The sequence below is a fragment of the Numenius arquata genome, chromosome 6 (genome assembly GCF_964106895.1).
Source record: "Numenius arquata chromosome 6, bNumArq3.hap1.1, whole genome shotgun sequence".
NCBI classification, from domain to species: Eukaryota; Metazoa; Chordata; class Aves; order Charadriiformes; family Scolopacidae; genus Numenius; species Numenius arquata.
In genome coordinates this window covers 4,686,450-4,707,819 of record NC_133581.1, presented here as the reverse complement: position 1 = coordinate 4,707,819, position 21,370 = coordinate 4,686,450, and the positions used below count along the sequence as shown (strand labels likewise).

Below are 21,370 nucleotides of genomic sequence, written 5' to 3'. Positions count from 1 at the left end.
GCTCCCCTGGCCTGACGGACGTCCTCCAACTTCCTTGTTGGTTTTAAAAAAAAAAAAAAAAAAAAAGAATTCTTGCACTTGCTCACATTTTTGTTGCTCCTACAGCATTGAGACAGCTAAAACATTTAAGTTTTAGGAAGAACTACCTCAGCCCGAACACAAGGGTAACCAGCCCTTGGGACTGTTAGGAAGACGAGTCGGAAAAGGTTGATGGGGAAAGAGGGTTTATTGACAAAGCCGAGTTTCAAAACCTCGCTTGGCTTTTCCCTGCCGGGTTCTGAAGAACCAAGGACCGAAGGCCCGGAGGGGACCGACCACTTCCAGCCGCCGGGACGCCTGAGGAGCGGCGGGGCTGGGCGGCCAGATTCTACCTCAGACGAAGCGACCGGTCCCCTGCGACGAGAACCGAGGGGGTCTCGGTTCAGAAATACCTCAGCGTGAGGAGGCGAGGGGAGGGGAGGGCCGGGTTGGCCGGGGCCGGGCCTGCGGCACCGCCGCCATGGCGGGCCCGCCCCGCCCATCGCCTCACGCCTCTTCCCCGGGCGGGAGTTGGAGGCGGCGCCGGGCCTGGCCGGGCCCGCCATGCCGAAGCGCTCCTGCCCCTTCGGGGAGGCGGCCCCGCTCCAGCTGAAAACCCGCGTAGGGCTGCGGGAGCTGAGCCGCGGCGTGCGGGGCGAGGAGTACCGCCGGGAGATCTTCGGTGAGGGGGCGGAGGGTGGGAGAGGCGTGAGGGGAGGGGGAAGTGGAAGTAGCGGCACCGCCGCCGCCCCGGCCTGTTCCCCCGCAGCCGCCTCTGCCTCCATAGGGCCGCTCGGGGCCTGGCGGCGGGGGGTGAGAGGTGGGGGGAAAAGCCGCCCTTAACTCTTCCCTCCTCCCGGCAGAGAGGACCCGGCGGCTGCTCTTCAGGGGGGCCCAGGCGTACATGGAGGGCGCCTGGCCCGCCAGCCCCGCCGCCACCTGCGCCGTCAGCCGCTCGCCGGAGGCCGGCGGGGAGGCCCAGGAGAGCGGCGCCGGTCGCCGCTGGAGCGGGCAGCTGCTCATCGGCCACGACGGGAAGCTGCTGAGGCGGCCCGTCGCCACCGGGAAGGGTGAGTAGCCCCGCCGGTGTCCGGGCACTGCCCGGCTCCCTGGCACATGATGGGGGCGTGTGTGTGTGTGTGTCTCCTTCCGTAGTTCTTCCTTATTTTCCTTGTTTTTTAAAGGATGTGTTAGATTAGGGCTTCACTGAGGGGTTTACAAACTGTGACATGCTTGATGCTCTCGTAGTGGTCTTGCCATTGAATGGAAAAAGAACCAGCACACCTGTCAGCAGCTCTGCCAGCCTGTAGCCGTAATGCCGGGTGGGGGGTACAATGCTCGGTGCTTCTCAGAGCTTCCAGGTGCTTTCGCTGGTGTTTGGTTTTTTTATTGCTATAAAGTGCCTTTCTTCTTAATCGCCTCTTTTCCTAGCGGCTCCACCCGTGGGAGTTTCCAAGGCTTGCTCCTCGTGTGTCAGAACCGCCGATGTGAAGGAAGCCTGTACGCAGTGCGAGCGGTTTGTCTGTCAGAACTGCAGCAGGCTCTGCGGCTGCTGTAACACAGTTACCTGCTCCCTGTGCTCCACTGTCGAGTAAGTGCCTCTTGAATTTTTAATTATATATGCCCTGATAAGAAGATGTGAAAGGAAGTTGTGGATGCCCCATCCCTGGAGGTGTTCAAGACCAGGCTGGATGGGGCTTTGAGCAACTAGTGGGAGGTGTCCCTGCCCATGGCAGAGGGGTTGGAACTAGATGATCTTTAAGGTCCCTTCCAACCCAAAATATTCTATGATTCTAAGACACAACAGATATTTAGCTCATCCATGTGAAGGACTTGAGTTCTTCTTGTGTCCCTGCCCATGGCAGGGGGGTTGGAACTAGATGATCTTTAAGGTCCCTTCCAACTCTAACCATTCTATGATTCATGTTGCTTTAGCAGCAGTAAAGCTGTCTGAAATGTGGAAAATAAAATGCCTGTGTAACGTAGTCTAATTGGTCTTAGTGCAAGTTTAGTTTAGCTTCTCATTTAAATGTTCTAGGAGGCAAAAATTCCTTTTATTTTCGTACCAGCAATATAGTATGCTGGCCAGTGATAAATGAATACACTCTCAAGGAGTAATCTTAAGTTTTTGCCATCACTGTTAACAGTTCTGTGATATAAAGAGTGTGCTGTGTAGGAGTCCCGTGGTTACAGTTGATAATGGCATTCTTTGGAACATTCATTTAGGATGACATTCTTTGTTATATTCCAGAAATAGCAGACACATTGACGTTGTTTCTTTTGGTTTTCTTTTTTTTTTCCCTTAGTTATGGTGATATGGGAGAGCAAGTTCTCTGCAATGGTTGTTCCATATTTCAAGTCTGAAACTTGATGAAATAGCCTTTATGGCTAAGATGTCCGTAACTTTCATGAAGTCTTCTCCTTACTGCCGGTCAATTAATCCTTTTAGCGTGTGAATTAATTTTGGAATTTCTATGTTTTATATCTTTATATTGTACTTTTTAATATTGTAGCTAAATAAACTTTTATATTTTGAGGATTTGTAGATTATTTCGAGTCAATTTTCTCCTTTTCCATAGTTGTGATATGCCTGTCTGGAAGGGGCCACTTTGTGCTCTTACATGGTGTTCCTTATGTGATACAGAATTCAGAATTCTTTTTGCTTATGTTAGGATGCATTTCTGTGGGATCAGAATCAGTTGCTCCTTTTGTGCTTCCAGGTGAGTGTAAATCTATTCTGGACACACAACAATTTCTTTGTGAGCTAACTAGGAAAATTAGCCAGGCCTGAAGGCTTTTTTAAATAGAGAATTTGCTGATTTCTGGTTAATATTCTTTTTTTAATTGTCACATACATATTAGGATTACTGACATTTAAAAATAAAAACATCAGACTTTTCATCTTGCAAACAAACCATACGTAAGCCAAAACTACGGTGGTCTTCAATGAAAGGAAAATGATGATCTAAGCGGCCAATTTCAGACTGTAGGGGAAAAAAAGGAACAGATTTGAGGGGGGTGGGGGGGATAAATTTTCATGGCGCTCATAGCTAATGCTCTGTTTCCCAAATTATTTGCCCTGAACTCCCAAAGGAGTCTGCAACTCACGCTTCCCAGTCTTCTCAACTGTAATTAGTATGTTTTGCATTGAGTAACTTTTTAGTTTTTGCCTCTTCCCCTCCCCTCTAGCCATTTCTCTTTGAAGAAATTGAAAGGCCCTTGCAATGAAAGCTGAGAGATTTAGGTCTCTTGTGGGGACATCTTTGTTTGACGTGCTGTTGAAAGCACACAAGATATTCTTACACTTCAGAACGCTGCAACTAAGCAAACAGAACAGTAAATGCTTTAGCAAAGGGTGGGGTGATAGATGTTGCTGAATAGGGATGTATCAGCCACAGCGAAGTGCAAGATGCCGTCCTTTCCAGCCCTAGTGTAATACCTTGTATAACTCTGCAGAGACACTTTAAAAGCTTTTCTGACATTTAGGGTGTCTGGGTGGGGGGTCACTTCACTACTAGGTCAACCATCTGTGTGCTGCCATAGTCTGGCTGATGGATCTGGTTCGTTTCCCTCTGTAGCCAGTTAAAATGGGGGAGTTTACTAGTTCTTACTCTAGTCTTCATTTTGAACAACTGTAAAATGTGTCTTGTCCCTATCCTCAAACCAAACAACAACCAGCCAGAAGTCTACGTCCGTCAGGTGAGCCAGTAGTAAAAGTATTAGCCAGTGTGTGCAGTAATTCCACAGAACTATCTATCTTTTCAAAACTGCAATAGATTAAGTCAGAATGATGGCAGATCTCCGGTGCAGTTCCCAGCTGCCAGGTATCCTAGGGAAGATAAAAACATTGTTCCTGTGGTAATCGTCTTGCAACACAAAGATGAGTTTTATGAATGGGAAGAATCTGTGGGTTACTGCATTTAAATGTTAGTTTTAGGAAAGAATTTTCAAACTTGGCTTTGTTTTATGTGAAGCTCAAAGCAGTGAACAAAAATGTTTTTCAGTCAAGCATAGTTTCCAAACTAAAACCTTTAAGTAAGTATCTGCTTTTCCTCATTCTCTCCTGAGGGTGAGAGACTGAAAATACTTTCTTGCTTCTAGGCTCCCGGAGAGATGAGACGTGTTGTTTACAAATGATTTATGTTTCCAAGTAGTTGATAGCTATGGTTTTTTGGCTCATTTAGTCACTGCTGTATTTCTTAGAAAGCTGTCCTCTGTAAACAATGACGTGGATTTCATAGCTTAAAGTTCTTGTTTGTTTTCCTTTAGCCTGCCCCTTGAAAGGTGGTTGTTCGTTAGGACAGATAACCTGGTGAGGAGTGAAGAGCTGGGAGGAGAAAAAAGCAAGAGGGCTGGAAGAGAATGGTTAGAGGCTGGGAGGAGCAGGGCAGGAGCGGCAAAGAACAGTGTGTCAAATCTTGTACTGGGGTGGTGCATCATACATGTGAGAAATGGGTTTGGTTTTTTTTAGTGGTTACCAGCTCTTTTGCTTCTCTGGCTTCAGAAGGTGTGGAAAAACGGCTTCTTGTGTTCTTTTATCTCCTAAAAGACTCAAATCTCATTATTGAGGAAAGTGCCTGCTCTGTGCCTGCAGTTCTTAGATGAACAGTGGGAGGTAGGACTGGGGACTGGTTTCAAATCTTTATATTGACTGCAGAAAAAAACTATGAGAAGGGAAGAATCTTTGGGTGAGAGGTTCCAAGATTATTTGTCTAATTAACTCCTACTCACAAGGCCTTGTCTGTTGCCACTGGTCATAGAGCTGTACGTTGGATACTCCTTGGACTGCGTAGGAGAGCCAGAGAAATTGTTGGGTTTATTAACTGAGCAGGATTATTAATTTTTTTTTATACTGTGCTTTGTTGTTATCATATGTTCTTCCCCTCCTATTCAGTGCAAAGTGTCTAAAATCAAAGCTTGCCTGGTGTTCAGAGGGAAGGAGAGGAGTCGGAATATCGATGGGTGAAAATATCTTACAGTAATGATTTTACAGGTGGATGAGAGACTTCTTCTGAGGCCTGTATGATCACTGCTGGTGAAATAAGTCTCAAAAAGCACAGTTTTGTGTCTAAAAGGAAGTCAACTGATCTGATCAGGATAAAACAATTTCTTTTAAGCCTAATATGTGAGTAAATGCTAGAAATGTATGGTTTCAGAGATACCAGATATTAAGGACAGTCTAAGGTGGTAAGTGACTTCGGCAGTCTCCAGTATCTACAATCTGCACTAGAACAGAACTACACAGTATTATGAAGAACTTCAGTAAGACAAGCAGCTACCCTTGAGTTGTCTCCTTCAATAGCATTGATGCATCACGTGCATCCCTCAGTGTTGTGTGTTGTGTTCTTGGTGGGTAGATCAGACGTGGTAGTTACACAAATAACCTTAGTCCTGTGCGTACACTGTGTAATCATTTGTTTTGCAGATCAGAAGCCTGTTTGTTTTACAAGAGAAACGTGAGCCATTTCACAAATGATTCAGACACGCTACTAATAATTAAAAAAAAAAAAGTATCTTAGATGAGGACACAAATATAACCAGTGCCATGGTGTGACTGGTAGGTCTTTTGTTTAATACAGCCAACACCTAACCCTCTTTCCCTCCTTTCGTTTTAGTCTCCTACCCATTTAGACCCTGACCTGTAGCCAACCCATAGCCTTTTTCTTTTTCTTCTTCTTTCTGGGCAGTTGATGACAAGATGCAGTTGTGTTCTATCTCGGGACAGGGCACAAAAATGAAGTTACTTAGGTGTAAGTGAAAGATGATGTCCTTTTTTTTTTCCTTTATGAGTATGGGTAAGACATTTATGCTACATTTGCTACCCTGGGCTGTGAGATACAAAGAAGCGGCAGCAATCTACAACTTGTTTAACTCTTTGGAATCTTTTCTGAAGAGGTGCGACCAAGAAGTAGAAATGGAAACTGTATCTTTGTCCCTAGGTTTGTTAGGTCTGATTCTTTTGAAAACACCCAAGCATCACCTCTAGGTGAATGGGTCAGACAACAGCAGATGCCAGTGTTGTGCAAATAATACATACTTCTCTCTTTCACCGTGCAATTAGTAGTTACATGATGGTTTTGTGTTTTGACAAGGTTAGACTGGATTAAAAAACTGAATCCTAGCACAGATTAACTAATATTAAAATCCCACCTATGCTGTATATGTACGAAGTTACATATAGTGCTCCTCTGTAACTTTCAGTTAGTTGTAATATTGTTCCATCATGGCAGATGATGCAACTATTACCTATTTCAATCTGAGACTTTTGATACGCGTCAAAAGAAGCGTGGCCAGCAGGTTGAGGGAGGTGATTCTGCCCATCTACTCGGCTCTGGTGAGACCCCACCCGGAGTACTGTGTCCAGCTCTGGAGTCCTCAACACAGGAAGGACATGGACATGTTGGAACAGGTCCAGAGGAGGCCACGAAGATGCTCAGAGGGCTGGAGCCCCTCTGCTGTGAGGACAGGCTGAGAGAGTTAGGGTTGTTCAGCCTGGAGAAGGCTGCAGTAGGGTGAAAGCGATCAAATTATTATAAAAATATTCTATAATATTTTAATGACTATCACAGTTCATACATCACTCTTCTTTTGTGTAGCTTCTTTATTTCTAAAGATATTGAAATATCATACTTTGTATAGTTGATTGCATTTTGAACTGCTACCATTGTAATACAAGTTTTAATGATATTTGCTAGTGTTGTGTATTCTGGGCTTTCGTTGTTTTGTTTTTCCCTTAAGGAAAAGCCTCAGCTGGAATCAAATTATTACAGCTTACACTTTTATTACAAGTTTTTAGTTCTCATGGATGTGATTTCCATTAAAACCAAATGATAGAAGTTTTATTACTTATCTCTTGCAGAAGTTATTGCTTACACATTTTGTGGTTGTAGGTTTTCCTTTAAACTTTAGGATTTATTTAATTGTATTTTTTTACATTGTTTCTTCAATCATGATCCCCTTCTCTTTTGTTCTGTTGTCATTTACTCCGTAAGATACGGATGCTTTTCCGTTTCTTCTTTCCCTGACAAACACTTGTAGGTAGTGGGGCCAGATGTCCTCTTGCTAACCTGCGCAGCGGTGTCAAAATCAGCATCGTTTCACCGGGGACTGTCTTGGTCTTTTCTAAATACCCGTGCTCTTAAACTGGCACTGACCTTCCGAAAACTGCCAGTGGCTTCTTGAGCAGAAATCCGCTTTAATCGAGTTAGAGGCTTGAGATAAAACACCTAATTCATCCTACATTTTCAGCAGAAGTTTCATGTCGTAGCCACAGGGTGGCATCGCTTTGTTAGTTTTGTGTAGCTTGTTACTCCAGTTCTTCTTTTTTTCTCAAGTTCTCCCAGCTTGATTGATACTGTTATAATTAGAGTGCTAGTTTGGGGGGGGGGGGGGGAGAGGGCGGAGGGAGTCTTTTAAAATATCCCACGTTATTTTTGTCTTTGAATTTTAAGGCATCAGTGTCATAAACAGGGGTATTTATACGCCAGGCAATGTGTAAGTTCTATCACAAAACCAAATCGCAACAGCAAAAAACAAAAAAAACCAACCCAACGACACCCCCCAAACACCCACATTCCACATTTTGTTGCATTAAATGAACATATTGCACCCAAGTTCCTTCTCATAAAGATGGGAAAGAGTTTGGTGACTGCTGTGGGACTGTAAAGCTGGACTTTGAACTGTACTGGGGGGTTCTGAGTGAGCAGGATGATGGCGCTAGAGGGCTGCTGTCCCTCGCTGTCCCTCACCTTTGAATAGCAGCGGCAACTGGGGGATGGTCCTGATGATTGAGAAAAAGAGGAGGATGATGCCATTCTTTGAAGAGAACAATTTGAGGAATTAGGGGCTGGTTGGCCTGACCGCAGTCCTGCCCCGGGGACGGTCACTCCATCCGTAGCCCAGGCCAGGTGCCGACTGACTGGGAAACAGCTTTGTAGATAAGGACCTGGGTGGCTGGTTGCACCCGAGTTGCTGTGTCCTTGCTGTGGTAAAGGCAAACCCTGTTGGGCTGCATCAGCAGGAGCAGAGGCAGCACCATTTCTCTCGTGTGTGAGATCCAGAGGTGTCACTGGGGCACACGGAGGCTTTACTGGTCCTGAAGACCCAACCCCAGCAGACAGGAAGCCTGACGACTTCCAGTTCACAGACAGGGCACGTCTGTGGCCTTCAGAGTATCAGAAGGGTAAGTATTTTATGGTTTTTCTTGGGATTCCAAGGCTGTGCATTCACGTATGGTGCTTTTGAGTTCACTTAGGAATTTATAGGACTGTTGAAACTCTTCTTCACTCCTAGACCTGCTGCATTCTTCCTCGGTTCTCCTAAGCGTCGATTACTGGGAGCTGTCAGAAATGAGGAACTGGTAAAAGGATATGTGGTCTGAGAATGTCCACTCTTACATCCTGTTTACTCTGCTAGAACTACTGATATGATGAAACTTACTCATATCCTTAAGTGTTTTTGTGGGCTGTGCTGTAGAGCGCAGCACTTTGCAGACTATAGATTCCTGAACCTAAAGAAATAATTCAACCAAGTCGTTTACATACATAAAAGTGCATTAATTTTTGTATCTCAGTCCCAGCGAGTTTCATTTTAAGAGCTTGATTCTCCCACGCTTTCTTGCACTGAGTAATGCCTCGCTAAATGAGTAATCTGATTGTTCTGATTTCTTTTTCCATGATAGCAAGATTATTTACTGCCCTAAACTAGATTTTAAAATATTTTTAAACCCAGTAAAAACAAGCTTAGAAACCTGGGACTGTAGTCATCTTGGATTAACACTATAAGGAATTAAAGTACAGTAAAATGTAAGGCTGAAAATATATAGTCTGTGCAAATTCTCCCAGTCTCCTCACAAAAACATTAAAAGAAGAAAGCCCAGATACTTCCTTCATACCTTGTCTCCTATTCTGCTGAGTGGTTTAACTCCACGTTGGCCTGGAAGACCTCACTTCTCTGAAAAGGGGAGAACTTGGTCTTAGCTGGGTGTAGTCACGTGTGTTGTCGTTACAGAGCTGGATTGAGATACCGGTGTATTTAGACTGCTCAGGTTTTCAAGTGAATGCAGGAGCTTTCTTCCTCAGCCATTGTGTGGAGTAAAGAAATTCTATAGAAAACCGCTTCATTCATGGGTTTGTATCAGCACTGTTCAACACAAGCATCTATAAATCCTGAAAATATCTATATAGGTTATTATAACCTATGTTGGATAGGTTATAGCTCACCTATCCAACGTTGGAGCTCGCTGTCTTAGTGAGACCAAGAACCAGCAGTTAGTGTAAACCAAGTTAGAGGGACTTTCCCTCTTCACTGGTACCTTCCACTCTTTGTGTACTCCACGCGCTTTCATATAGCCACGAATTTGTGTTTAGGATCACGACTATAACCTTTTTTCTTCCATCTTGTAGTGACTTTGTCCCTTCTGCGCTGATGCTACTGATACGGATACAGCAAGAGCTTGCGCGCTTCCGTTCACCTTAACGCTAAGATCTTTTCCATTTGTGGAAGTGCTGTGCTGTCCCTGCTGTGCTGGAGAGATCATCGAAGGTCACGATGGTGGCCCTTCACTGCTGCTGAAATCTACTGCAAAGTGACGTGAGTTGGGGCTCTTTCATCTTTTCCTTAGTGTCAGGTATTGTCTTTGGCTGAGTTTTATGGTGCAAGTAGAGCTCAAAACACAAGAGTTGTGGCTTTGAGCAGTATCCGAACTGTCTGTAATATTAATTTCACAGGTAATCTCTTCTGCCCAAGTTAAATAAAAACTTTCTATTGTAAGGACGAGTGCTTCAGGAGCCCTGTCAGAAAAGAGACTACCCTTTAATGTTAAGCACTCGGACGCGAAAACTAGTTCAAACCTCAGCACTTGTTCTCTGTATTTTCTCAAGAATTTCAGCTTTTAACTTTATTCCTCCACTCAGAATATTTTCTTAGTATGCTTAACTCATGCTCCCATCTGTTGTTCAGTAACTCCTCCGAGCCAAGCCGGCTGGTGGAGATCTGAGTTCTCTTAGATCAGCACTTGGCACCCTGAGCTTTTTCACAACCCCAACACAAGCAGCTCCAACAGCTGCCTGCATGAATCACTTCAGTTCTAGTACCCTGCAGCACCCCGCGAGAAGGGGTTTGGACAATCTGGTCCGATGCCACACAAGCAAAAGTGCTATGAACTGAGCTTCTTGGAAGGTGTGACGTAAATTTATGGTCTTTATTTTGATACTTATTTTAATGTAATGCGCTTTGAGGTTTCATTGCTGCTCAGAAAGCTTTGCCAATACCTAGATTGTACATAAGAATTTACCATTAATTACAGAAAAATTTCAGTAGGCTGGGGGTGGGTGTGTGTGTGTTTATTTGTTATAGCAAACTATTGTGACACATCCCCTGCGGCATTTCGTATCGCTGAGAGACAGTTTGCCCCAGCAGTAAAACTGCTCTTCGCATGCTTTTGAGTCAGTCTATATTTAAACCTCTCGCCGGCAGGATTTTATTTCAGCTGTTTCAGCCTGATTTGCGTAGCTGTGGATACCTTCTTGATTATGCCGTGTGTTTATTGAAAGACTCGCTCGTCGTGCGCCGTACACGCTACGAAACGCCGTTTCATTCGGAGTTCTGCAAGCTGCAAGAGCGCTTCTTGAAGGTTTGCGAGGGGGCGGTGGGGCTGCCTCCTTGGTTTTGCAGCACTTCGCTGCTGGCACCGACGCCAAGCCCCAAGGACTGGTGTAAATCAGCCTGGTGTCACTGGGCAAACGGAGCTACACAGCTGAGGAGCTCGTCCTGCGTGTAATTTGTGTTACACCATCCAGTGTTGTCATTATTTGTTTAATGATAACCATTGCTTTGGCTGAGTATTTAACTCAAGGCCATTCACAACAGAATTTATGGAGTCCATATGTTTGTATTTCACCGAGCTGCCTAAATAAGGGGGAGGAGGGAGCAATATGGAGGTTATATTGTCTTGATTTTTATTTTGAAGCTGCATCTGCAGACTAGCAGGAGCCAAGCAGGGTAACTATAGGATGGGACGGCATCATCCAGGAATAGGGTGTTGAAACTTCTTGGGCAACTTCCACGGAGCTGCCTGGAAGGACCTCCCCCCAGTTCCTCTTAGAAAATTAGACCAGTGGGTTTCCAGGGGATAACGAGGGATGGGCACCGGAGACGGGAAGCCTCGGTGGTTCTGCAGAAGTAGGATGGGAAAGGACATCATGAAGTCTTCTGTCCAAGAGTTTAACTGATTTTGTTGAGTTGGACTGCGAGCCTGTCACACCGCTAGAAAAGGGGATTAAATAGGTCTCGGGATCTACAGGCACCAGCCTGAGGCAGTGAACCTGAGGATGCTGAAGAAGGTTGGGGTTAGTTTCCCAGATTTAAAAGAGTTCTTAAGAGTTTCTAAGAGTTTTAAAGAGTTAAAGAAAATATATAAATGTCTCCCATCAGCAATTTTCAGTCAATGTCTTATCAGGGATTTAACTGTATTTTTCTAGAGAACTCTGGGTAGGTTAAACTTGATAGTTCACACCACAATGAAAAGGTGAGTTAGATAAAGGGCAGCACAACTGTCTGTTTTGCTTTCCCCAGGTTTCTTACATTTGCCAGCTTGGAAACCACACAAATTTAGGGATGCCCTGGAACAGAAATGGATGCCAGATGGTAAGGGATGACCAGATTGGTTCTTTGAAAGCAACCGACTCCCTTCGACCTATACTAAAGAAACAGGAGTGAATGAGGAAAGGTGCCGGGCAGTTCTCTCCTCACCCCACTGATTTCTAGTTGCGCTTCTGCAGCAGAAAGGATGTTTAAAATAGCAGTAGGAATAGGAAATCATTTTAAAACTCAATGGGAGATATGCTCTTTTCTTTGGTAAGCTCGGTATTTCCTGCCAGAACACATCAGTCAAGACTCTGCAGGAAACCCTGAGGATACAGGTTTATATGGACAATGTAAAGTGGTCCCATAGATTTGGGTCAGATGACAAAATGAACTCACCCGGCTTCGCAACCTTAAGGAACCGTATTATCCAGAATAAGACTTCATTGACAGAGTACAGCTAATACGTCCATCCCTAAAGTCAAACACTTGGTTGTCTTCAGTATTTTTTATCTTCTAGGAAGGCCACCACACCCAGCCCGGCAACAGGCACGGCCTGATTCACACTGGAGGCTGTGGCCAGGACTTGTCCCCAGTTTGTGCCACAGCAGGTAGTGCTGGTGGGAGAAGGAAGGACTACACTCCAGGCTTTATTAACTACCGTACCTTCTTTTGCTCGTTAGATCTGCACTTGTCCAAGAGACCAAGGAAAGAGGGTTTTGCAGATTTCTTTTACCATTTAAAAGGGAGCTTAGATGTATATTGGGTCGCTGGAGTCTCCACAGCCAACCAAGGAGCATCCAGCATCAGGACGCTGCCCAGGAGAAAATAATTATTTAAAGAGATATCATGTCAGTTCATAACCCACCCTTCTAGGCCCTGCAGAAGATCTGCAAGAAAGTATAAAAAAATGAGAGATGGCAGGGGAGAAGAAGAGGAAGGAATGCATTGTTCCTTGTCTGCTGGGAAGAAACAGGGGAAGGAGGAAGGAAAAAGTCAAAAGATGAAATAAAGAGAACTGGAATTCAGACAAAACTGGCTAAAAAGGGAGAGGGGACAGAAACGAGCAGCCTGGTCTCTGCAGGTACCACCCAGCAATCTGCATCCAACCTCTGTGCAGCGGGGAAGCGAAAGCCCAGCTCCCTGTGCCAGCTTTTCTCCTGCTCCCAGGGGAGGAGATCCGCTCTGCGGCAGAGACAGATGGCGTTTCCAGTGCCTGGGCTCCTGGGGGGGATTTTTCCAGATGGGGAGTTGGAAGCTTCTTTGTGCTGCTACAGCCTTCCTTCTCCAGTGCTCAGGGCCTCCACCAGCCTGTGTGTCCCTGTCATATGCTACTCAGACATGTGCACACACGCGTCCCGGTACTGCGACAATTTCAGCTGAACCTGTTAGAAAAAAAGCTGTATTTATATCTAGGGTTTTCTCCTTGTTTGAAAAGTACCCTTGACTTTTCCTTCCTCGTAACACGTGCCTGTATTTTTTCCATTAGCGAGAGATTACTCCTAAAAAACTGGGCCAGGGGCTCTGATCTGAAAAGAAAGTCGACGCTAGGATTTTGCAGGGAGAGGAACCTCGGATGACGCCGCGTCCCTCGCACGCTGACTTCATCCCTCGATCTCAGTGCTCTCCTGTTAACGTTAAATACCTCCCCTACCTCCAACAAAGCACAGGCGTCGCAAGTCTCTCCAAGTTACCTGAAAAACTACTGGGCAGCCCGGGGAGCAGCACCCTCATCACTCCAAGTTTGAACTCAAGTTTGCTGCTTACTAGAATTAAAAAAAAAAAAAAAAAAATAAAAATAGCAATTTTAAACAACAAGGAGTCACCTTTGATCTCCACTTCCTTAACAGCTGAGCAAATGAGCACAGAAAGTAAAACTCTGGAAAGGTAACGTGATTTCAAGTTTTACAAACAAGTAAAGGGAGATACTAAGTTTAATCCCTTTATCTTAGTTACACACTAAATTTATGACAACCTCACCTGTGTAAATACGTACATTTTGTTCTGCTTTCTTACACTTCCCTTCCTCTGCAACTTTCCAGTCTGCAGTTGCACCGAGTGACCTTGCTTTTTCCACTCTGGTTTTATTCAGTTCCATTTTATACTCATTACTGGACTCCGGGCAGGTATTCCTGTCTTCCTGTTCAGTTTCATTTCCCCCAGTAATATCAGAATAAGGAACAATCGCAGCAGCTGAACGTATCGTACGGAAAGGTTACAATACGCTGCAACCATCTTAAAAATAGAATCGTTCCATTTTTCATTAATAAAGTTCATCAAAGGGCTTTATGTTTTGAACTTGCTGCGCAGGAAGGACACGGACCTGCTGGAATGGGTCCAGAGGAGGCCACAAAGATGCTCAGAGGGCTGGAGCACCTCTCCTATGAGGACAGGCTGAGAGAGTTGGGATTGTTCAGCCTGGAGAAGAGAAGGCTCCGGGGAGACCTTAGAGCCCCTTCCAGTCCCTAAAGGGGCTACGGGAGAGATGGGGAGGGACTCGATCAGGGAGGGGAGCCGTTAGATGAGGGGTGATGGTTTTAAACTGAAAGAGGGGAGAATTAGACCAGGTATTAGGAAGAAATTCTTCACTCTGAGGGTGGTGAGACACTGGAACAGGTTGCCCAGAGAAGCTGTGGCTGCCCCATCCCTGGAGGGGTTCAAGGCCAGGCTGGATGGGGCTTTGAGCAACCTGCTCTGGTGGGAGGTGTCCCTGCCCAGGGCAGGGGGGGGTTTCCTCCTGGTCACGCCAGGAGGAAACCTAGAGAATCCAGCCTCCCTGCACCCACGTCGAGCGACGGTGGTCCTGCTTTAGAGGGATGTGGCTGACACCCTCCAATTCAGCAAGTGACAAGACGCTGGAATACCACGTACTCTTCATAGCCCTCACAAAACTGTAACGCAGTAACACGTGCGGGAATTCAACAAAGACACACAGGCTCTGCTTCGAACACGAAGTGCAGTGAAGTTGGGACGTGCAGGGCCGATGCCCTAGAAAAATATGAGAAAAGGGTGGGATTTGTACTCAAAGCATCTCAAAGCACGTCTGACGCCCAGCCACAGAAACTGTATGGAAGTCATCCACAGGTCTTGTCGTTCTTAAAAGTCTAAATACACACACCAAAGAGAGGAAAAAACACACCGACGACCTCCCTCACTAAAGCGTGGGCTCCCAAATCCAGGACTAACCCACGAAACAGAACCGCAGACGAAGTGGGGTTGGCTCTAGGGATTTCTGGAGCTCCTCTGGCCCAGCGCCCATCCCTGAGCACCGTCAGCAAGACCCCCCCCAAAGAAGCCCAATTTCTTCCAATCGCTCTTCTCCAATACGCTGAAGGAAGCACAGTATTACCCAGCTTTGCCTTTTTTTTCCCATAACAAGAGAATGTTTAAGCACGGATTTTCTGTATTTTCATCCAATTCTGATGAATTCCCAGGCATTCTGCTGAAGACCACAATCACCATTTTTTGTTCCGATACAGGATTTCTCAGCTCGACCCAAGTTTTCTGGCCGACAGCATCGGTAGGGTCAGAACGTAACAGTGCGAGGAAATAGCTAAGGGGGAGTTTACAACTAACTAAAGACCACAATATTTGGGGTAGGGATTGTGTCTCCTCTGTTTCTGTGAAGAATTTTCACTCCTGTACTCAAAATAATTATCGCATCTTCTGTGGGGTGAAAGTTATGTATTATTTTAAAAACCTGCAGAATTTGAGACCCTCAGAATTCAGAAAATAGAGCAACTGCTGTTCCACGCAGTCGTTCCCTTGAAACAAACTCAAAGGCCTGATGAAGATGCAAAATGGAATCATAAAAATCATAGACTTGTCAGGTTGGAAGGGACCTTTAAGATCATCTAGTCCAACCACCAACCCAACTCTGATAAAACACCATCACTGAACCATGTCACTAAGCTCTGTGTCTTTTGAACACCTCCAGGGATGGTGCCTCAACCACTTCCCTGGGCAGCCCATTCCCATGCTCAATAACCCTTCCAGTGTAAAAATTTTTCCTAATATCCAATCTGAACCTCCCCTGGCGCAACTTGAGGCCGTTTCCTCTTGTCCTGTCGCCTGTGACTTGGGAGAAGAGACCGACCCCCCCCTCTCTACACCCTCCTTTCAGGGAGTTGTAGAGAGCGAGAAGGTCTCCCCTCAGCCTCCTTTTCTCCAGGCTGAACAACCCCAGCTCCCTCAGCCGCTCCTCACAAGACTCGTGCTCCAGACCCGTCACCAGCTCCATTGCCCTTCTCCGGACCCGCTCCAGCCCCTCTTACCTTTTTCTGGTAAGGGGCCCAAAACTGGACACAGCACTCGAGGTGGGGTCTCACCAGTGCCCAGTACAGGGGGACCATCACCTCCCGAGTCCTACTCACCACGCTGTTCCTGATACAGGCCAGGATGCTGTTGGCCTTCTTGGTCACCTGGGCACACTGCTGGCTCATGTTCAGCCAGCTGTTGACCAACACCCCCAGGTCCTTTTCCACCGGGCAGCTCCAGCCACTCTGCCCCCAGCCTGTAGAGCTGCATGGGGCTGGTGTGACCCAACTGCAGGACCTGGCACTTGGCCTTGTTGAACCTCATCCCATCGGCCTCGACCCATTGGTCCAGCCTGTCCAGACCCCTCCGCAAAACCTTTCTACCCTCCAGCAGATCAACACTCCCACCCAACTTGGTGTCGTCTGCGAACTTACTGAGGGTGCACTCGATAATCTAAGCAGTCACGGCGATATGACAGAAGACATGAGGAAACAGTGGGGGAAAAAGTCATAAAAATGGAATCTTAGCACAGACCGGGGTCACATTTTAGACACGGGAAGAAGTTCATAGAGTCCAATCTCTAGAGAAGACAGGGAGTGAGCAGCAGGAGGTAGATAACCACGTGAAGCAGGGCTTTGGCAAAGGAGAAACTGAGATGCGAGCCAGGAGCTCGCCGAGAAACCACTGAGGGAAGTCGTATTTTCACACACGAAGTCCTCGATCCGGTCCATCCAGAAAGAACCCACCGCGCTCACAAGACCGGGACGGTGACCGAGTTACAAGAATTAAAATTAAAAACTGAAAAAAGGATAAAAAATAGCGGCGTGAGGGGAGTGCCGTGACAAAACGGTTTGGGTTTTAAAATGATTTCAGGAGCAAGGAGCAACCAGTCACCGCCTGATTAGAATGCAACATATGTTCCATTAGACGGAGCGAGCGACCGGCTGTACACTCAGCTGCATCGGGGATAATAAGCTCCCACTTGCTACAGGCACTGCCTGTTCTTTCCCTTTTACTTCTAGTGGCAATTAACCTCCCCGTTATTAAGAAAATTGAGCTAAAAGTGGAAGACAAACACACTCAATTTGCGACACTGAAGAAACAAGATCCTTTTTACGTTCGCCCGCTTCTTCAAATTTGTTTTTTTTTTTTTTTTTACCTCTAAAGCTTTTTTAGATACGCCGAAATAAAATCAAACCTTCCTGCTAAATTGTCCTTTTCCCAACTCTTCGGCTCTCACGGCGGGGGGGTGCTTCGGAGTTTGCATTCCCACTACAGCACTTCCCATTTGGGACCACCCCCCTAAATCCTGCTACCGGGGATAAACAGCCGTCTCGGCGTACGCCGTCTAAAAACCAAAGGGTGTTTTTCTCTCATTATAAAAAAGAAAAAAACACAAACCGACCCACAAACGCTTAAGGATTACGAAGACGACAGTATTTTTGTACTGAGCGTTTAAACACACGTAACCAACCCAAAGCAGAGAACGAGAAAATCGCCCCCCCAGTTAAAGCAATTCAAACCACCAAGGAAAGTTTTTACCCTCAAACCTCCCCCCAAAAGCTACCGTAATTATTTCTCGGGTGGAAAAACCAGGAACGAATTCCAAGGGCAGCCGAGCTCCTCGAGGCCTGCGGGAGCTGCAGCCGGAGAGCACGCGGAGGATACCTGCGGGAAAGGGGATGGTGCAGGAAGAAAAATGAAGAAAGAGCGGTTTAGTTTATTGGGGGGGGGGGGGGTGAGAGGGCACAGTCTGTGCAGAGTTGGGAATGTTACAAACCACGGTGTTCTGCACCCGGTTTAAAGGGAGAGCAGCAGAACAGCCTGGCGTGTCCTAATGGGATGGCAGGGGGTGTTTTAGCTGCGTATAAAATGGAATTTGCGGAATTACCTGGCTCCTGCCAACGTCTCTTAACCCCAAGCAGCACAAGCAGCAGCGTATCCGTTTCTGCGCTCAAAGGCTCATGGAGAATGCACTTATTTGCTCTTGGAAAGGTGGGGGTTTTTCCTATTTTTCTCCCAACCTGAGTTTACAACCAAGTTCCCGGGCTGTACCACAGGTATTCTACCCGCGTTCCGCGCTCGGGATGCACCATCTGCGCCGTGATGTTCGACACCAGAGCGAGATGACATTCGTCAAGGCCAGAAGGGAAGAACGAGGAGGTTTTGGCCGTACAGGGAGTTAGAAAAGTTTGGGGGTTTCAAATAAAAAAAAATAAAGCTAAAGGCAAGATTTAAGCGGTCTCTGCATCTACGGTAAACAAGCGATCCGAGGCGAACGACACTCAGGTCGCAGACTTCTGGGATAGGATTTTCTGTGCTAAATCAAAATGTAAAGAACACACTTCAGGTTTGCAGGCAGACAGCTGTAACACCGGTAATTATTCAATCAGAGATGAGAGACAAGGCATTTTGAATAATCACAGGCAAAATGAGGGGAAATATCCGGAAGACCCTGCGTTCAGGTGTGGCCCTCACAGCTCCCTGTTGCTAACAATACCAGGATTCCCAGACTTTTTTTTGGCAGCTTTTTTTTTTTTTTCCCTCGAAACCTAGGAATCAACCCGAAAAGCCATCAGCAACAACTGGCAGAAAAATACTGTTCCGAGACATCATCAGCCTCAGCAGAACAACCCCATCCGTGTCTGTTCCCGCATTTCGGAAGACCAGATTTTCCTGGGGCGGGTTACGGTAACCTTTGCTCGTTGGCGTTGCCCGTATTCGGAGGCACGAAGCGGGCGAGTTCAGGACTTGTCGGGGCTTGCAGACCCACGGGAAAGTTCTTTGGACGGCGTCCCCGGGCTGGCTGCAAACTCAGGTGAAGGCTTGGGAGCAAAGGAAGGAGAGGAGACCTGGCGAAATGAGACACGGAGCCCTTCTTTCACCTTCCCTCCTGGCATCCAGCGTGCAGGAAATTCTGCTGGGAATTACAGCGAATTCCTTGAACCAAAGAAATGTTTTGGATGTTTAATGGGTTACTACAGTTGCGACTTCTGTGCTTCTGGTATCTTTTTTTTTTGTATTCTCGTTCGAAAAAGGACATTCCAGCCTTGTGTAACTACCTCCCCGAAGCGATTGCCATCAGTCCCTGGAAAGGAAATGCAGTGTTATATATTGTCCTCCGACCCCAGTGACTGGGATAGAAATACCTTGGAAGATTAGGGCCTCAGTAACACAATCTCGCTGGCATCAGGAGGACAGCAAAATGAGGCCTGTCCTCGTTCACCTCAAGACAAACCTATTTCTGGCACGGGGTGTATTCCTTTTAACAAACATCTGCCAAAATTATCTTTCCGTAAGGATCCGTAGAGAGATGAAACAACCGAGGAGGGGCTGAAAAACCTAAATCCCTCCGCGATGCGATCCTCAGGCTCGAGATTCAGAAGGCTCCTAGCACAAGAAATAAGAACCTAACGTGTTAAAGCAATTTTTATTTAAGTATTTGGAGGGCAACTTTCATATCATGAGTAGAAATACTAGCGTTGAATGTTGTTAAAAAAAAAATAAAAAATAAAAAAAATGAAGATGATGGGCTCTCTGTGCAAACACAGCAGTTTCTGATGGAAAGGGGAAGCGAGGGTTTTCATAACATACTCCCTTTCAAATAAAAAAAAAAAAAAATTAAATGCTAGTTAACTGCAGTACATGTCATCATTTTTTATACAGTCAAGAGAATGAAAAATAAAAAAAAAGCAATTCAAGAGAACGCGACCTACAATGGAATAAATTCATTGGCAGCAGAGACAGAATAAGACTGCTTTTATGAAAATTACAAAGAAACATGATACAACAAAAATAGGGTGTGGGGAATTTTCCACTAAGATTAAAAATGAAAAACAAACAAAAAATAATTCACTTTTTGAACACCATTATTATTCAAAACACATATGAAGTTTCAACCTAGTTTTTTTTTTCTTATACATGGGAGACACCGTTAAAGTGGATGTTCAAGAGTGAGAAGGCACCATGAACCGTTGGCTGATACCTTTAACGCACACTCAAGAAAGAAGAAATGATCTGGCATGACGCAAAAAATCATTAAGTGTTTATATATATTCATATATCTTTTCATTAAAAAAAAAAAAAAAACAAACCCAAAAAAGCGGCAACAAGTCATTACTTCAGTGCCAAAATGTACTTCTCTCTGGTTGACCCACTCGTTTAAGCTGATTTCTCACTTCGACCTGAATGGTAGTTTTATGCAGTGGTGAAAGTGGGTGATTTTGCCTTGTTGCATTTCGTATCAGATTGGGTAAATCAAGCCATTTCTAGGTTCTGAGAAGCCAATCCCATGAAATATTCCTAAAGTCTACGCGAATGGAATCATTAAACGCAGTGTCTAGAATGGAATACTCATCTGTACGACGTGGCGGTTTCACCGGGTTCGGTTTGATATGTAATGTCTTGTAGCAGATGTTATAACAAAAATAACTTTTGCTTTTTTTGATTTACCTCACTGAGGCCATTAATGCTGTTCCTACAGTCGGCTTTTCTGGAGTTGGATGACACTTCACTGCTGTCCAAAATGAGTTTGAACCTTAACCCTCCAGAGTTTGTTCACTTTTTGTTGCTTATATTATTGCACTAGCTACTAAAGTCTTATATCTTCCTATATAAATCTAATTGTTCAGAGTGCAGATTCTATATTTAGATAATGAACTGTATGAAATAAATAAAATAAGGGGATTTTTCTGGTCAGAGTTGCTGATATGTTGAATACCTTAATTATTTCTAAAGTAAACAGTTTTGGTGTATATCCTTAAAAACCTACGGTCATTCAGCGTAAAAGCCTTGACGTAATACTTTAAGAATGGATTTGTTTTCCTTCTCGAAAAAACGCATCAAAGAATTGTTTTAAATACAGAATCTGTGAGGCTTCCTACAAATTCATCTAAATCGTAATACAAACACAGTTTGTAATTCAGATAATATAGAAAGTTCTCTAGTGTCCATTGAATTGAAGTAAGGTCCCCAAAATGCAGTCTCTTTTGTTTCTGAATGGGAAAACGTTGCAAAACATTAAGCGGTTCCACTGGCTGAATAGGAGAACTGAGGGAAATGAGGTCTTCTCTCGTTATCTACACAATCCATGCTGTCATCTGAAAAATGGAAGCAAAAAAGAAAACAACAGTAAACAACCTTTGCTACCTTTTTGGTTTTAAGTAAACAAACAATGAGATAATGCAAATTTAAGTTATTTCGGATAACTTCATCGCCCCCTTTTCCTTCCACAACTTGAAAGGACAAAGAAACAGGAAGTCTTAAATCTCAGCCCATTAGATGGGCATCAGAAGATCCTGACTGTTGTAGGAAAACAGTTGGTCCCATGTCCATATAAAATTGCCAGGAGCTGCACTGCTTAAATCCATAGTCAGTGTTCTGAATTTCTGGCAATTGCTGCTTCAGAGCATCAAACACGCTCAGGTACCATGAAAATGAAATAGATTTGGATTGAATATGGACATTAGCCCACACTCAACTGTCTCCATACACAGTGTGAGCGCAGACACGT

The 21,370-nt window shown here is 45.3% G+C and overlaps 2 protein-coding genes across 3 annotated transcripts in view; one reads left to right on the top strand and one right to left on the bottom strand.

Moving 5' to 3' along the window:
- The first annotated feature begins 550 nt into the window (after window positions 1–550).
- SIVA1 (SIVA1 apoptosis inducing factor) lies at window positions 551–2,561 on the top strand. Its single transcript, XM_074149680.1, has 4 exons — window positions 551–700; window positions 882–1,088; window positions 1,450–1,609; window positions 2,325–2,561. Exons 1-4 carry the CDS (start codon window positions 583–585, stop codon window positions 2,380–2,382), a joined length of 543 nt encoding a protein of 180 aa, XP_074005781.1. The 5' UTR covers window positions 551–582; the 3' UTR covers window positions 2,383–2,561.
- Window positions 2,562–18,212: 15,651 nt separating this feature from the next.
- The window catches only part of AKT1 (AKT serine/threonine kinase 1), a 79,840-nt gene continuing 76,682 nt past the window's right edge, over window positions 18,213–21,370 (bottom strand). The window contains exon 14 of one of the 2 annotated variants that reach the window (XM_074150030.1): window positions 18,213–20,957. In XM_074150030.1, the coding sequence (XP_074006131.1) occupies window positions 20,878–20,957 (80 nt within the window). In that variant the 3' untranslated portion in view covers window positions 18,213–20,877. The remainder of the gene's footprint in view (window positions 20,958–21,370) is intronic. The other variant, XM_074150032.1, reaches the window with a different exon arrangement.